Source organism: Phoxinus phoxinus (assembly GCF_949152265.1).
Source record: "Phoxinus phoxinus genome assembly, chromosome: 10".
Taxonomy (NCBI): Eukaryota; Metazoa; Chordata; class Actinopteri; order Cypriniformes; family Leuciscidae; genus Phoxinus; species Phoxinus phoxinus.
Genome location: NC_136885.1, coordinates 21,178,646 through 21,196,046, shown reverse-complemented (window position 1 = coordinate 21,196,046; position 17,401 = coordinate 21,178,646). Strand labels below are relative to the sequence as shown.

The 17,401-nt window shown below is 39.1% G+C and overlaps 2 protein-coding genes across 3 annotated transcripts in view; one reads left to right on the top strand and one right to left on the bottom strand.

Annotated features, from left to right (window-relative positions):
* Positions 1 to 7,215, bottom strand: part of galnt1 (UDP-N-acetyl-alpha-D-galactosamine:polypeptide N-acetylgalactosaminyltransferase 1) — a 90,361-nt gene extending 83,146 nt beyond the window's left edge. Inside the window, exon 1 of one of the 2 annotated variants that reach the window (XM_079626852.1) lies at positions 6,818 to 7,215. The gene's annotated coding sequence lies outside the window, so the exon portion shown is untranslated. The remainder of the gene's footprint in view (positions 1 to 6,817) is intronic. The other variant, XM_079626853.1, reaches the window with a different exon arrangement.
* Positions 7,216 to 12,037: 4,822 nt separating this feature from the next.
* On the top strand, positions 12,038 to 13,744 carry ino80c (INO80 complex subunit C). The gene is made up of 5 exons (XM_079624899.1): positions 12,038 to 12,406; positions 12,511 to 12,609; positions 12,686 to 12,797; positions 12,970 to 13,037; positions 13,149 to 13,744. The coding sequence occupies exons 1-5, from the start codon at positions 12,191 to 12,193 to the stop codon at positions 13,278 to 13,280; spliced, it is 627 nt and encodes a 208-aa protein (XP_079481025.1). The 5' UTR covers positions 12,038 to 12,190; the 3' UTR covers positions 13,281 to 13,744.
* Positions 13,745 to 17,401: the final 3,657 nt, after the last annotated feature.

Below are 17,401 nucleotides of genomic sequence, written 5' to 3'. Positions count from 1 at the left end.
TAGTCACCCTCATTTTGTGCCAAACCTGTATGACTTTTTTCACCAGAACATCAAAGAAAATATTTAGCTTTTTCTGTTTTATATTAGACACAGAACATCCTACTTACTAATACTATTCAAAACGTGCCTGTTATGGTGCCATTTCCACATATAAGCTCTTTTGCTTTACTTTTTCAAAAGTAACCTTGGGTGTTGGAGGAATATTCTGCTGATCTCATCTGTCTACTGCTCCACCGCTCACAGGACAGTTCCCCCTTTCTGTCTAGCAGTCTTTCTTCCTATATTCCCTGATGTTTCAGTTCCTCACCTGAAACATTTCATTTCCAGTTACTAAATGTGCACATCCAGGGTTATTACAGTTAACTAAAACTAAACCAAAAAAACTAGTTTGTTATATATAAACGTTGACTGAAATAAAATATAAAAATATTTTATTTCAGCTAGTTGCCAACATTTCTCATTTTCATAACTTTAGATTGATGTACTAAAATAACTAAAACTGATATATAAAAAACTAAACTATATAGACATATATATAGACAAAAAAATGACAAAACAGAACAAAATGACAAAAAATATATAAATTAAGATGAAACTATTAAAACTATATTAGAAATTATACTAAAATTACAATGGCACATCAGCCAGTTCCAGATAATCTCAAGAGTTTCTTCTCAAGTAAACTATTATAGGTGATTTCGTTGAAAATTCGGACCAGTTGCATAGCAGGACATAGCAACACTAGCTAAACCAATGGCGTGAATTTGGGGGAGGAGCTGTTTTTTGTTTGTTGTTTTTTTAGGTCACATTCAACAAAAACAGAAGACAGAAATCACAAACTATGCCGATAATAATTATAACATATATATATATATGCATAAACAACAACATTCTCTTTAACATATAATAGTACTTAAAGGGATACTTCAGGATTTAGCATTTAGCTTTGTATCAGTAGAAAACCTGTAGTATTTTCAAATTACCGTGCTTCCCTCCCACATATCCCCCTGAGACAAGAGATTTATGTATTTTTTGCATCGGAGGATTTTTTGGCCTGAGGCTAAAAACTACAGCCAGTAGAAGGCGCTAGATTCGCATGTTTTCAACCCGCCCATAGAGGGTGGGATCTCACTCACAGAATGTACAAATAGTGTCAGCCATCTTTTTTTGGAAGCTAAGCTAACAGGTTCTTATTCTGTGGAGAAAGCGGAGTAGTAGGGGTTACCACCATCCTCTTTTTCCCGGACATGTCCGGCCGTCGAGATCGTCCAAAATGTCCGGGATTCGGCTTTTGCTTTCTGCAGTTGCCATTCATTGTTTACATGCATGCACACCGATTGGTGAATCTGAATGTAGTGTTTACATGAACGCTAAACAAGTGATGGGTTAATGTGCGTTGTAGCATTGCTAAGAAAATTCCCGCTCCTCCGTGAGAGATACGAGACCGGTGCGTCTCACAGGTGTCGCTCATCAGTAATCACGCCACTGGCCTCGCGTCATTCTCCAGCGCCCCTCAGTCTCATCCTGCCCGCCACAGTAAACATAATGAATGGCGACTGTAGAACGCAAAAGCCGAATCCCGGACATTTTGGGCGGTCTCGAAATCCCGGGCAGACTCGTCACGGAGACTCACTAGTAGCCTAGACTTGTTAGCTTTTCTCAGTCTAGAAGGCTCCAAATTCAAAAATAATTTCACATTTCTACTACATAAATGATCCATTTTAAATAAACATTCATCATTACAGAGGTGATGTATCCCTTTATACACTTTAAAAGCATATATGTTTGCCCACCCAAATGCACATGGAGGAAGTGTTCAGAAAACAATTAAAGCAATGCAATTCTGTATAGCGGCACAAACATTTTACTTGAGCTGAGTGAGCTTCCGCTATGCATTCAGGGATGTCAATGTATGGATTACAGGGCTGCACGATTAAATCACAATGAAACCCCACGTGATTAGGCTGCGATTATTTTCTGTCAGTGCGGTGTGGCTGATCGGTAGTAAATGCTGCTCCATCTGAACACCAGTGGGCGCTCTCACGCAGACACGCCAAATATGCCCCGCCATAGAAGTACGATAAAGCACATCATTCCAGGAAATCCCTACTATGGGCATCATATTATCACTGTAGCTGAATAAACAGAAGATTGATGCTTTGATTGATTAAACATGACTTATAAACACACGACTGCCTTATTCTGTGTAAGAAGCCACATCATCTCACAGAATGATCCTCAACTGTCGTTATGAAGTGAGTTTGGAGTAAAAGCATGTTCTTTTTGTTGGACAAGAGGCTCATAAATGCTTCTCATGTTTGGAAAGGTGTTTGACGCGTGTTGCTTTTTCAAATGCACATTATAAGTGACTCCAGTTCACAGCGCTTTCAGATGGAGCAGCGTTTGCAAAGCCGTGCATCAATGACAAGCTGCGCATACAAAATAATCGCAGCCTTTGCGATTTCATAAATGCGATAAGCAAAATCGGTGTAAGTGCGATTTCATGTAAATTGCAATTAAACGTGGAGCCCTAATTACAGGTGTCTGCGTACAAGAACGATCATAATCAGAAAACCAAATTTAAACTATCGAGACCAGTAAATTGTACTATTTCTAATAACTTAAGGGGCTGTCACACTACACATACACTACACTCCTTCAGAGCATGACGTCATATCATAACCGCTGCAGTATCCAAAGAAATTTTGCATGCTCAGAGTCAAGTGTACCACGTCTTTAGACCAGTAATCTTGAAGAGATAAGGCTGGGCAATCTTTGTTTGAACTCAACAAATAGCTTAAGGTTAGACATGAGATAAGTAAACGGTGGTGGTGCTTGCTAACTGAGAGGAAGTAGCTGGAAAGGTTACGAAACATTATTTGTTTGCGCTCATTTCTATTTGAGATGAATGTATTAAAATATGGCCTTAAAGGTCCCGTCTCGTCTAGCATCTGCCATCAACAGGCCCTCTGGAGATCCCCATTAACCCAAATGTCAATATCAGAGTGCTTCACAAGTGCTAACCGAGGGTCTTAATCTAATCCATTACCGATGACCCTGGACAACAGTCCTAGATTTTCCCTCGGAAGTTTTCACCCTCCCAAGCTCTCATGTCAGACGTTGCCCCAATGATGGTCAACAGCACTCTAACTGTTATTCAGTGCGTCATGCGACTTATAATTCAGTTCCACCCTCTCTTCGACATAGCATGTCCAGGAAAGCGAGTCGGCTGCTGGGTTACCGAGGAACAATGGCATTCCTGTGCTCTGTGATGCCAGGTGCCGGCAGGAACACGATCCCTTCCATCTGTCCGTCTGTTCTGGCAAGCGCTCGGCCAGGCCCGGGCAGCAGCTAGGGAGAGTCACAAAATGGGACTATTGTTCCAAAGCCTCTTGGAGGAACACACTAAATACCACCTCCCCCCCCCCCCCCCCACACCACACACACACACTTTCCCAAAACAAACGTCGACGAACGCACATCAGTGTAAACACGTACATCAGGAATGAAGCTAAAGACAAACGCACAGTAAAGTGTCGTACGCAGAGCCGCTGCCACTGTCAGCCCAACAACATGCGCCTCACACACATCTGCAGTTCTGCTGAAGTCTTGCTGAGGGGGAAACAGCATGCTGCGCTCGCTGCATAGACCGGTCCCATTGAATATGATTCATTTCCTATAAATGTAGGACCCGACAGCCTCTCCTCTCCAAGATAACTCCGCACTGAGCTACTTTCAAATCTGCCTGACCTTATCTATTGCCAAGAACATTATATTTTTAATGACTTTTTGAATTTTCAATTCGAAGCCATGATGAAACGGAAGTAGCAACAGATCTTTTCATCTATATTGTGATATAGTCTAAATCTGAGTATGATGGATTATCAAAAAAGGGGAGAAATGTAGGTTGGGAACTTGGTTCTATTCAAGGTTGTTGATTGGATTTTAAGATGTGGCTGGTTTTGGGTGATTGAGGAGGGGCGGGGTTTAAGCAGACTAAGCAGTTTCATTGGAGAAGTCCGGTATACATCACCAGAGAGTCATTTTCACTGAAAGATTGATATATGACGTTTTAATGAAACATTACAACATCAAAAAACTGTAAAATGAATAAAAATACATGGATGAATCCAATCGTTCACAATAAGATCTATAATTAATTAATGATTAATTAATCATTGGTTAAATCTACTAATTTGTCAATGGGAAAAAAAGACTTCTGCATCAAAACCTATTTGCAATTTAGCAAAATATGATGTCTGTTTATAGATTTTTCAACAGAATTAATTTTCCACTTCCTATTAAAAAAGGCCACCATAATTAAAATAATTGATATTTTTCCATTAAGATGATCTCTATCCAATTACTCTTTTATTTTAGCTGCATGAAATTCTTAGAATGCCAGTGTTTTTATTATAACCATTTGAAATGTACATCACATGGCCTGTTCCTTTTCTTTTTCATTTTAAGGCATCTAAGGCATTTTCTACTACTATTTTTGTGCAATACCATAATATTTTTGGAATGTTGTTAGTTGAGGTTTTGGACATGTCAAAATAGCTTACAGTAAATTAACAAATAAAATAAAAATGTTTTATTGAATTAGGCAAAACAATGCTGCACAGACTTAGAGATGCATGACAGTCTCAAAGTGATGCTTTGCATCTATCCTTTTAGGTTTAACGTATTCTCCAAGCACAGCAACCATTTGATGCCCTCAGGCAACGCTTTTACCCCCTCACACACTGGGACTATCAATTCCTCCCAACTAAAAACACACATGTAGCCAGGGTCTGTCCGAAATCCACATAGCCAGCGCACTGTTTAGAGGCGAGAAGGCCAGTGAAAGTAGCAGCAGATAAATAATGGATAGCTCGTCCTTTCTCCTCTGTGAAAAAACATGACAGATCAGTTCCTGCACCCTCTGCTTGTACAGCTTCATTTCTGACTCCAGGGGCCCGCCGCCCGCCGTCTCCACGCTCTCATCTTCTAATGGTCCTACCAGTGATTACTGAGACATAAGTGCACAGTCTGTCTTGATGATCAATCATCTACTGGATCTATAAAGACGGCCCCACCACAGAGCTCCCCAAATGTAATTAAATTTAAAAGAGTGGACGCTGCCCGATCTGCCAGCAGTTTGAGGGGCGTCGTTGGCTGTAAGCATGACTGACAACTTATTTATAGTGCTTCAGCTGCACGAAACACAATACGTGATGATGACAACTTGGGGTGTTCGACAAAAGCATGCTCAATTTCGCCTGTCATGTCATCAATGGACTCCTGAGAGCCACTGGGCATTAAACAGCTCTTTTAACAGGAGAGTGCAATTCAATAAGCATTGCAGAATTATATCATTCAGAACAGACAAACAAGGCATCTGGGGGTCAATGTTTCCCACCACTAAATACGACAGAAGTAGAATAGGAGCAGCTCACTGAGGATCAGCTCAATGATCACTTTTTAATGTCAGCCTACTTTTGACTTTTCCACTAAGGCAGCCATCAAAAGAGCAAATGTCTGCTACATGCCAAGTCAATCTGAACACCAAAGTTATGGCAAGCCCTTTCAAGTAATCCAATAGAGACTGGTAGCCTTTTTCAATTTCGATAGGCCTCATTTTTTTAGCCATTCATTACATACTAGATCCTACTAGTGGTAGGATGGTGTTATAAATCACTAGTACATATTCATTAGATATCAGTACTTATTCTTTTTTTGCTACTAGTCACTGTGCCAAAATGACAAGTACTCCAATGTTTCCGGTAACAAACTGGAACAAAATATTGCCACTGAATTCTCTGTGATTTAGATATAAGCCATGTATTTCTGTCTAGTGCGAGCACCTATTAGAATTTAACTAGTAATGTTTAGCACTAATTTATATATTACTAGTGAGTGACTATTTTAGTATTTTAATGGTTATTAATTAATACCTATTCCATTTCCTAATAACAATTGAAAAGTAGACATTAAGATGTAGCCTATTCCAATTGCTGTAACATTTTAAATAGTGGTCAGATTGTAATGTAGGCCTATAAAGAAGCCATTTTGATAAATAATTACATTCACACGGCAAAAAAAAAAAATTGCAAACTGTGACATAAGGAATGTTACGTAGTTGTTATAACTTATAACAACTGGGATAGATACTAGACGTGTCTCATTTATGCAGGAAAAGTAGCCTAGTGAAACGGAAAACTATAGGTAACCAATTCAATTCACAGGTTCATGAACTAATACTGAAAACTTTTAAAGCATTAACTTATTTAATTTCAACATGTATAACATTAATACATGGGTTGTATATCTTACGTTAAGATTAATGTTGGGCTACTTACAACGATTAGCCTAATAAACACTCTAAGAAATGTATTCCTCATTGATAGGTCATGCATTATGATTTAACTAACGATAACTAGCCTACCAGGACATTATTGTAATAATACAATAGTGTTTCCAAAATAGGCCCTATACTAGTTATATTAGATTACTTATTAGTAAATGACAAAATAACTAACGTTACCAGTAAGTTAATCACAAGGCTACTAGTTCGTTTTAATGGGGGAAATTTGTTAAAACGGCTTGCCATACATGCATTCACTGTTTCGCTTTCTTTCAAGAATTTTTATAGACGTTACAAAAGTCGGATTCCTGTAATGAAACATCGGTGCTCTTGTACAGTCCTGTCTCTCTGCTTAACACTGACACATGAAGAGACCAGAAAAACAGTCGGCTACAGAACAGCCCGAGAAACGGACTCGGGAGCCGACAATTATGCGGGTTAAATTTTAGATACACAAATTAAATGATTTACCTTTTCTCGTTTCTACAGCGCACGAGACGATAACAGAGACCGGTGAGACCTTTCGCTTCGTCCCAGTGCGGATCTGAGGCTCCACGCGCTGAAAAAAAATGTGATCTTCAGATGGTAGTACCTCAATTAATCCCAAACATGGTCGAGCGGAGAGCTGTCCCGAAATACAGCGCTTTTCTCCAAATCCGCTGTCTCGTTCCGAGGGGGATGGTAACCCGTTCGTTTAGTGCGCGCAGGGCGGCCTGTTCGCTAGTAATTATGGTGTAAATTGGCCGAGGATCGAGGACACTCCGTCCGCGGGATGAGCGCTGCGCTCCGGCTAAAAGCACTGAGTGAGCGCCGCTATTCGGTCTAACGGAGACGGAGCAGCTGAAAAGACCCGCCCACTCTGTCAACCCGGAAGAGAACTGTCAATGAAATGGCATTTTAATGACATCAGTTGCACTCAAGAATGACAGCCATGGATGGACAGTGGAAAATTTTAATATTATTAACCACCTTTTAACCTCTGGCTAAAATCCTTGTAAAGAAAAACAGCTGCAGATATTATTGTGTCAGAATGGGAGAGTTATGTATAGTTTCATTCTTTTGCTAACCCATGTGACCACCCCTCCTGATTCTGTTTAACAAGTGGGTCTTGTTCTTGTTGTATCCAACCAACCAATAAATCTTAACAGCTCATAAAATGTCACCCAGATTGTTTTTCTCTTTGATGATTTAGTGGTTTGGACTAGTTTGACTTTTGGGGTTATTGTTGGTTTTGCAGAGTTTACCACATTAATGGCTCTCAAATAGTTGAGAGCCTAAATAATCAAATGGCTTTCAAATTAAACATTTAAAATTTGTTAAAATGCATGATCCATGAATTGCACTGGCCGAACAAAATGCCAAATGACTAATATGACCTAGGCTGAACCGGAACATTTTGTTTTGCATAATGTTCACGAAACGATGTTGTTTAAAGGGATACTTCACCTCTGGAAAGATGAATGTGTATTTAAAATGGGTCATTTATGTAGAAGAAATGTGAAAATATTTTTGAATTTGGTGCCTTCTAGACTGAGAAACGCCAGAAAATGTATTGTTGGCTTATGGGGATGAAAGACAACGAATCCCAGAATGCACTTGCTTCGCTGCCCTAGGAGGCCACTCCCAAGCCGCGCCTACCGGTAAGAGATTGCGCAGTAAACAACAAGGCTAAATAAGACAAAAAGTATATGTTAATTTTCATTTATTAGGATTTCCTACTAGTGAGTCTCCGAGTCTGCCCAGTATTTTGATGTCGCCTAAAATGTCCAGGATTCGGCTTTTGCGTTCTAGAGTCGCCATTCATTATGTTTACTGTGGCGAGCAGGATGAGACTGACGGCCGCGGGAGAATGGCGCGAGGCCAGTGGTGTGATTGCTGATGAGCGGCACCGGCCGCGGGAGAATGCACCGGTCTTGTATCTCTCACGGAGGAGCGGGAATTTTCTTAGCAATTCTAAAACGCACATTAACCAATCACTTGTTTAGCGTTCATGTAAACACTATATTCAGATTCACCAATTGGAATGAATTCAGTTAGATTGAAATAAAAGGTGTGCGTGTAAACAATGAATGGCAACTGCAGAAAGCAAAAGCCGAATCCCGGACATTTTGGACGATCTCGACGGCTGGACATGTCCGGGAAAAAGAGGATGGTAACCCCTACTACTCCGCTTTCTCCACAGAATAAGAACCTGTTAGCTTAGCTTCCAAAAAAAAGATGGCTGACACTATTTGTATTCTGTGAGTGAGATCCCACCCTCTATGGGCGGGTTGAGAACATGCAGAGTTTTTAGCCTCTGGCCAAAAAATCCTCATATGACGCAATATGACGATTTTTGCGTCATATGATGATTTTTTTCCAGACTAAAAATACATAAATCTCATCTCAAGGGGATATGAGGCAGGGGGGAGCACGGTAATTCGAAAATAATACTGGTTTTCTACTGATACACATAACATGCAAATAACATGAACATTGACATTGACATTTAATTACATTAAATAATCCAGTGAGATTTTTGTAGAAGTTAATTGATAAATAAAATCAATTTGACTACTTTTATTTATTTATTTTTGAAAGCATCCTCACTTTACAGCATTTTTTACACAAGTGCCTTAAACTTTTCACAGTAGGCTACTGTAGCTTTGCAGGTAGGTTTATTCAAGAGTCTTGGAGATGTTTCCACAGTTCTTCTGGATTTGGTCTGTCTCAGTTTTTTCTGTTTCTTCATGTAATCGCAGACAGACTCAATGATGGTGAGATCAGATCTCTGTGTGGAGCAAACCGACTGTTACCGGACTCCTTGTGCATACACAAATCTCACTGGATTATTACAATTAATGGAAAAAAGAATGTTTGGAAATGTAAACTAATATTTCCTACTGACACACTACAACAAAATATATAAATAACTGGCTTAAAATAATTTAATTGGGGTGAAAATACTAAAATGCCTAAGGCATTTGCACAGTACTATATGTTTATATGACTAGTGCCTTCTTCATTTGAATTTAGTTGTCTTGCACTAACACACCAGGTGAAACCAGTGGTGTGTAAAACAGGTGAGGACATTTTCAGATCAAAGAATGATGTGTCCACTGTTAAACGTTTTAAAATAATAGCACTTTGGTCAATACAGTATGTTTACACTTTACAAAGTGATATTTACTTTATTCCATTGCTTATATAATTTTACATAATGTCAGCCATCATCCTACTACCACCATTTTTTCCCCCTTTGAAATAAGCTCAACTGCTCTATAATGTTGACATCCTGTTGTGGGATTATTTTTGCACTTTGAAAGAAAGAAAGAACTCACGTCCTGGTTTGAGAAAAAAAAAATGGCAACAGCAACAATGACCCTTGCCCTGTTTGCTTGGCAGCTGTAAAAACCTTCCAGAGAATTAATTGCTTTGTCCTAATTTTCAGTGTTAATGTTTTTATAAAATACAATTTCTTATCTCTATTCTGTTTATTTTAAAGTTGCTTAAGTAAAAATAATAAAGCAGTATTAATATTCAACATCCTAATGAATGAAAATTAACATATTATTTTTGTGTCGTGTACTTGCATGACTTTGCTTATGTTTTAGGAGTGCAATAATATTAATTTGGAAAATAGTGCCATATCTGGTGCTATTATTCAATATCGATTTAGGACTGCTGACACTGCATGTTTAGTCACGTTTTATCTTCTGAAATACTCTGAGCATTTGTTCCATAAACTAACAACACACACACACACACACACACACACACACACACAGCTGAGATCTCTGTTTTCCATTGTGTATTTGAGATGGAAGGACATTCTAAACATGACCTGGTAATAAGCCCAATCTTTCATTTATTGCAGTTAAGTTTTATTCATAAAATATCAATGGTTGTTTGCAATTGAACCTCAATACAGAATCTCCAGCTATAGTTTATTTATGCATTGCATGCACCAGCCACTTGTAGCAACTTCGTCTTGATGAATTATAAATGAGACGTCAAGTGTGTTCAGTATGTTCTTTGCCCCAGTCCTCTCTCAACCTTTTATAAAAACGGTAACTCATCCATAGTAAAGCCAAAACACTACAGGAGAACTAAACTGAGGCAAACCAAACAGCTGTATTCAGGTCAAATGCCAAAAGAGGATGCAGACGCAACACTATAGCAGGAAAGAGGAGCTCTGTCTCTTCTTATCAGCGGCCGCCTGCAACATCTTAGTTGTTTTCTTCAAGGAAGAGGAGAGAGAGTGTGTGTATGTGTGTGTGTGTGTGTGTGTGTGTGTGTGTGTGTGTGTGTGTGTGTGTGTGTGTGTGTGTGTGTGTGTGTGTGTGTGTGTGTGTGTGTGTGTATGAATGGCATGTTAGTTTTATACAAATAATTTTTATATAAGAATTATGTTAACCTACCAAACAGCTTGTAGTGCTGACAAAATTAAACTACTGAGGTGATGTTCACAAAATCACAAAATACTATAACAACACATTTGCCTTTGCCTCGGCAGGATTAGGCTACTTATTTTATTTATTGCATTTTTTTTAAGAAAAAAGAAGACAGTCTGCTTTTTGAATAGAAGTTTGAATGCTAAAAGTACTGGCATTACTGAATAAACTCAAGGACAACATAATGTTCTACTGAGCGTGTCGATCTGTATGAGGTGATTTCTGTCACATTTTTCTCTTTATGCCTCCAACTATATTTCATTTCAAAACATGCAGAGGGGTCCATATGAAAGAGAACAAAGTGAACTCTGAAGTTGACATTTAAGATGGCAGAAAAGGTGAAATGACAAGTAATGGCATTCATATAAAGGACAAGAACAGAGAGAATGAAATGAAGAAAGGAAACACTCACCTCTTCTGAAGTCTCCTCTCTGTGGGCATAATGTAAAATAGGCATAACATGAAAATGGTATCTTAATATTTCTATTGTTATATAACTATGCAGCTTTTCCACCAAATTCAAGTGCTTGTCAGTATTACATTGCCATGAACTACACTGGCAAACAACAACAATGCAACTATGACTGCTGTAAAAATAAAATCAAAATAGACATCCTTAATGAGAAGAAATATAGATGTTTAAGATATGTTTATAGTTTGTACATCAGTCAAAATCCCGAATTTACCACTACTCTGTAAAAATGGTTAAAATTGGAATATCTATTTTTGATGATGTGTACATTTTCATTACATTTCTCTGTCACTCAAAGAAAGGAGAGAAGGGAGTAATGAAGGACAATGCCACTGTGGTGGGCGTTGAATCAAAATCTATAGAAAGGGGAGAAATAATTACCTGACATCTGTTTTTAACAAAGTTAATTAGTCATTTATTTCCCCAGCAACACGTTTGATTGAAATATAAATGCCATTATTCTCATATATTCTGTAACGAGTCTGTCATGGGGCATAAATCAAACTTAACTTCAGCTCTAACTGCTGGGAATGGGAAAAGGCAATTTGTAGACCCTATTTCAAATTATATTACAAATATTTTACAGAGATTTTTGGCTCAGTCACTCTAGAACATCCATTATTCTTTTTTCGATTTTGCTGTGAACAAATGTAGGCCATCTCTAGACAACTAGTTGGAAGATAAATACAATAATAAATAATATTATATTTGTTCTACAATAATATTATAATTTTTTACAGTCTATGATTGCAACCCATAACACCAGCGGAACCATCGGGCGCAATCGATTGTAGCAACGGAATACAAATATAACGCACGCTGTCACGGTCTTCTCATCTCTTCCGGGTGAATAGGATGTTGTGATTTAGCTGTAGGCTAACGAGCTCACAACATAGTTTTTACAAAATTCCAGGTTATGTTCGTTGCTTAAAACTACAAATGTCTGCGTCTTCTGAACCGGGAATATCAAAAGCAAGGGATTTGAACCCAGTGACGCTCTCGACGAGTAAAGCACAGACAGCGGCGGCGTTAGTTGCTCAAGCCCGGAGCAAGAAGCGAGCCGTCAGTCCCGCGATCCACACAATACCGCAGCCAAATAATAACATCAGCAAAAAGAAAAAAACTCAACCTCCATCGTCAACTACTCAAACTCAGGTAAAGAAAAAAACACTAGACTTCAACATGACGGGACCAACGTTACTGTTTACATGTTTAATTTAATAATTAAACGTTTCTCGTTGGTGTTGCATTTGTCTCAGGTTGCTCCAGTGGAGGGGACTTGTGAAGGAAAACCAGCAGCACCTGTTGATATAGAGACTGCCACAAAGTGTCTGCCTTTTAAAAACCCTAACTTTGTGGTAAGAGTCTTCTCACAAAAAGTCCCATATGTACTTAGAAACATTTCAATACATTCATACGTTTTTCCTCCACTAGCACTCAGGTATTGGTGGAGCAGCAGCAGGGAAGAAGAATAGGACTTGGAAGAATCTGAAGCAGATTTTAGCAGCGGAGAAAGCGCTGCCCTGGAAAATATCTGACCCTAACTGTAAGTCTGACTTACAAAAGTAATTGAACTCTGATTAATTCTGTCAAAATAAGAGTTTAAACATCTGATCAGAATAATAATTGACAGATTGTGTTTACATCTCAGGTCAGAGTCTCAGTGAATGTGTTGATTTACTTGACAAGATTTAAATCTTTAGTTGTTTTTCTCTAAGACTGCAGCATAGATGCACCTCCTTCTATGAAACCTGCTAAAAAGTACTCAGACATCTCAGGTCTACCGGTGAGTCTGTTGTAAAATGAAGTTGGTTAATAATGTAGAAACATTGCTAATGTAATTGACTGGATGTACCCTCTAACCTCATCTAATGATTTTAACATCTTTGTGTCCCAGGCAAACTATACTGACCCTCAGACTAAACTGCGCTTTGCGTCAACGGAGGAGTTTTCCTACATCCGTCAGTTGCCCACAGACGTGGTGACCGGATACCTGACTCTCCGTAAAGCCACCTGCATTGTTCCATGAGAGAGAACCCCAAAATAAAGAGGGTTGACTCTTTTCCAGGCATAGACATTCATTGGATTATTTTGAATGAACTACTTTTATTATTATTTTTCTTACACTGTTTTTCACACAATAATTGTCTATATTTGTACCTGTATTGTGAACCAAATATGATACAATGCAAATGCACATTGTAGCTCAAATCTTAAGTTCTTATATGGATCCAAATACTAGTGTGAACTATAACCAGTAACCCAGTGTAAATTAGATTATAAATAGAAAAGGAACTATTTCTGTTGTCAACCTCATGAAACCCCTTATTAGAACAGTTCACAATGTGTTCAATGAATAAAGTATTTAAATGAATAATAGTATTGATATTGTTTTGCCTGGTCAGTGGTCTTCTAAAGCTGTTTTTTCCCCCAAAAGATGCTGTATGGCCTTTGGTTTTCATAGGTTACATTTAGTCATTTAGCAGACGCCTTTATCCAAAGAAACTAACAAATTAGGAATACAGCACACAACGCAAGAAGTGCTCAAAATACAAAGTTTTAGACATTGCTTAGAGTAGCATAAGCCAGACAAGGGAGGGATTCAAGGAAAAGGAAATATTTTTGTATGAGGTCAAGTGCTCACGGAAGAGATGAGTTTTCAGCTGTCTTTTGAATGTTGTCAGGGATTCTGTATTCAGGATGAGGTTGGGGAGATCATTCCACCAGCGAGAAACCGTGAATGTTTTGGAGAGTGATTTTGTGGCTCTATGTGATGGTACCACCACGAGCTGCCGCTCATTTACAGATCGTAGGCTTCTGGTAGGGATGTAGACTCGTAGGAGCGAGTGAAAGTAGGAGGGAGCTGAGCCTGTGGTCGATCTGTAAGCAAGCGTCAATGCCTTGAACTTGATGCGAGCATCGAGTTGTGGCCAGCGCAGAGAGATGAAGAGAGGTGTGACGAGGGGCATTTGGGGCTCGTTGAAGACAAGACGAGCTGCAGCGTTCTGAATCATTTGAAGAGGTTTAATTGCACATGATGGAAGTCCAGCCAGAGGAGCATTGCAGTAAGCAAGCCTAGAAATGACCAGAGCCTGGACGCAAAGTTGTGTTGCATGCTTGTTAGGAAAGGCCTGATCTTCCTGATGTTGTGCAGTGCAAACCTGCATGATCGAGCTGCCTTTGCAATGTGGTCTTTGAAGGTCAGCTGGTCATCAAATATTACTCCAAGATTTCTGATCGATCTTGATGGGGTGAATGATGAAATGCAGATCTTGCATCCCAAACTCATGACCACTGTTTTACAAACTATTATTTTAACCACAGCTACTGAACCTCATCTAATTAATTACTTCATTCATGTACATGACAATGAATGATTTTGTTTGTTCATAAGTGAATCTTTAATGAAGAACGAAATGTAACATTTCAGTAACATCTCATCTTTCTGTACTATGATGTATATGACAATGTCTCTCTGATGTCACAAACAGTATAGAGAAACTGTACTGTATAGAGTAAAAAAGATGCCGTAAATGAAATCTACCATGAAGTAAAAGCATCACCTAAATTATTTCATTTTAATAGAGAAAAAGGAAGATCTTTACCTCAGATCTTTCATATCAAAGCAGATTCAACAACATTGTCCTGAAAACCAGGATCTGGTCTCACAACCTGCAAGTCAAAGTTTTCCTTCTTCTGTGATGGTCCATGTCCATTCGAGTCACTGCAGAATGTCAATTCAGAGTAATTTTATGAACTGGTCACATTGGAAAATTTTCCTTCAGCAGGCCCCAGCGAGGATCGAACTCGCGACCCCTGGTTTACAAGACCAGTGCTCTAACCACTGAGCTATGGAGCCTCACATGATGCCTGTCAATCACATGAGTGTTTGTGCTTTGAGTTAGCATGACAAAGACACACCTCAAGGAATTGGCAGGCAGCCTAAGATATCTTAACAGATGCTTCAGCGAAAAAACAAGATCAAACTAATCTCAGTCCAAACAACAGACTGGTCACATTCTTGTAGCCCAACGGACGTATGTAGTTTGTTTGAAAGAGGTCTTTATTTACATAGAGACTGTTCTGAAAGGGAATCAGCTGTGTAGATATATGTGAAGACACTTGACCAAATCAAGACTTTCTGGTTCTATAGAGATACCATTAAACTGAGTCACACAGTAATACAGTCAGAATCAAAGACTTCAGAGTGCAGAAGAATCGTATCAAGGCAGATTTAGAACCACGATTCCTCATTCGTGCAAAAAAAAAAAAAAAACTGTTGAGAAAGGAATACATTTAAAAAAATATATATATATATTATTTTGAAACATTAATAAAACAAAATGTAGCTGATCTTAATTCTGTATTTTCATTTATATAGTACACATCAGTTATACACAAATAATCAGAACTGAGGTAAACATTTATCATCCTAGAAAAACTAATAATTTCTCACATTGCTGGCACTGGCACGTGCACAGTGACCTGACCTCTGACCAGATATGTGGCCTTTTTGCAAGATTATTATTATTTTTTTAGTTTATATTTTAGTTTTTGTGAATTACGGTATTAGTTACTGTGAATTTGAACATAGGCCTACTTCTTTGTCACAAACTGTTTTTCACCTACTAATAGTAGGCTACTATACAGTAGGGAAGAATGCGATTTCGGATGCAGCCTTTCTGCTTTCACGAATGAGTCGGCCGGTGTGAACGAATCAGTTGAAGGAACGATTATATGATTCATTTATTATGACTTGCTGCCAACTGGTGTGGTGGTTTTACTTTCATAGCAATTCATTTTTCCCAACATTTCATTTTTCTATATTAAAAATGTTATATTTAGAACATTCATCTCATAACATTATTTAGGCAATAGTAATTGCTTTTGATAAATGATAAGATGGATTTAGCTGATTCTGATTTCATTTAATTGGTTTTACAGCCCATACAGTGTATAGTGTTAAATAGTGTAATTAATTAAAGCTGCAGTCCGTCGTTTTTCCTCTTTGTCGCCATCTCTGTTAGAAATCTGCAATTGCAGTTATTCGCGGAATTATTAACTGTGCGTGGGTAGTAAATCGGCATGAAACAGCGCGGATGAACACAATGTATTGAGGCTGCCGCGTCGCTGTAACGGTTCGTTCACACGGGGCGTGAGCGTCAACGCTTCCCATTGACTTTGAATGGGTGACGTCAAGCGTTGCCGAAAAGGATTGTGGATCCGTCGGCGGCGCTTCACTGGCGTTGCTCGCGGCAGAAGTTGAGAATAGGCTTGTTTGAGATGCGCCTTGCCTCGCCTGAATTGTATGCGAGAGTAGGCGGCTGCAGTGAGGGGAGGAGTGGAAAAAGCGCAGGCAAGCCGGACAATTTTCTCTTCTCGCAGTGGATCTGACACCTGTGAGATCAAAGATGGATATCGCGGGATTCACGGGATTCACGCTCGTGCACAGTGTTGCTAATAAACTGGATGTAATTTAAGTTCTGTTGCTTTTATATGAAAATAAATATAATGAACAAGACACCGAAAGCACTTGTTTATCAATCTTTTTTTTTTCTTTAATACAGACATGTTATATAGCCTATAGCCTATAGGCCTATATTTTTGATAAAAATTGCATAATCACATAATCCATAGAGATCGCACTGTCAGAGAGTTTGGGAATACTCACACATAATTTGTACACATAAAAACACGAAATCAGAGTTTTAAATTCAAACATTTTAAAAGAGAACAATACGTCAAGGTTGTTTAAACCAATGAGTATTAAGCTGTGTCGTCAGCAAGTCGTTTCCCATCATGCTTTTGATCAGCGCAGTCGGTGGAGAGCAACTGCGCGCGACTGCAGAATCCGACACGTGCGCCTTGCGCTCGCGAGAGTTTTTTGACATACGTCAGCATGGCATCAGAGCCAGGCGGACCGCGCTCGGACACATTTCTAACCGGCATGCATCTTGCGCTGATCACCGGTGATCGGTTCTGCGCAGATTTTGCTCATCTCAAACAAGCCTATTTTTTCAACTTCTGCCGCGAGCAACGCCAGTGAAGCGCCGCAAACGGAAGCGTCAGCCAATCAGGATCGCTCTATGCAAATACAGTAGCCAGGCGGCAGCCAATCACGTTCATCACGTTCATCCTGTCATTCCTGTC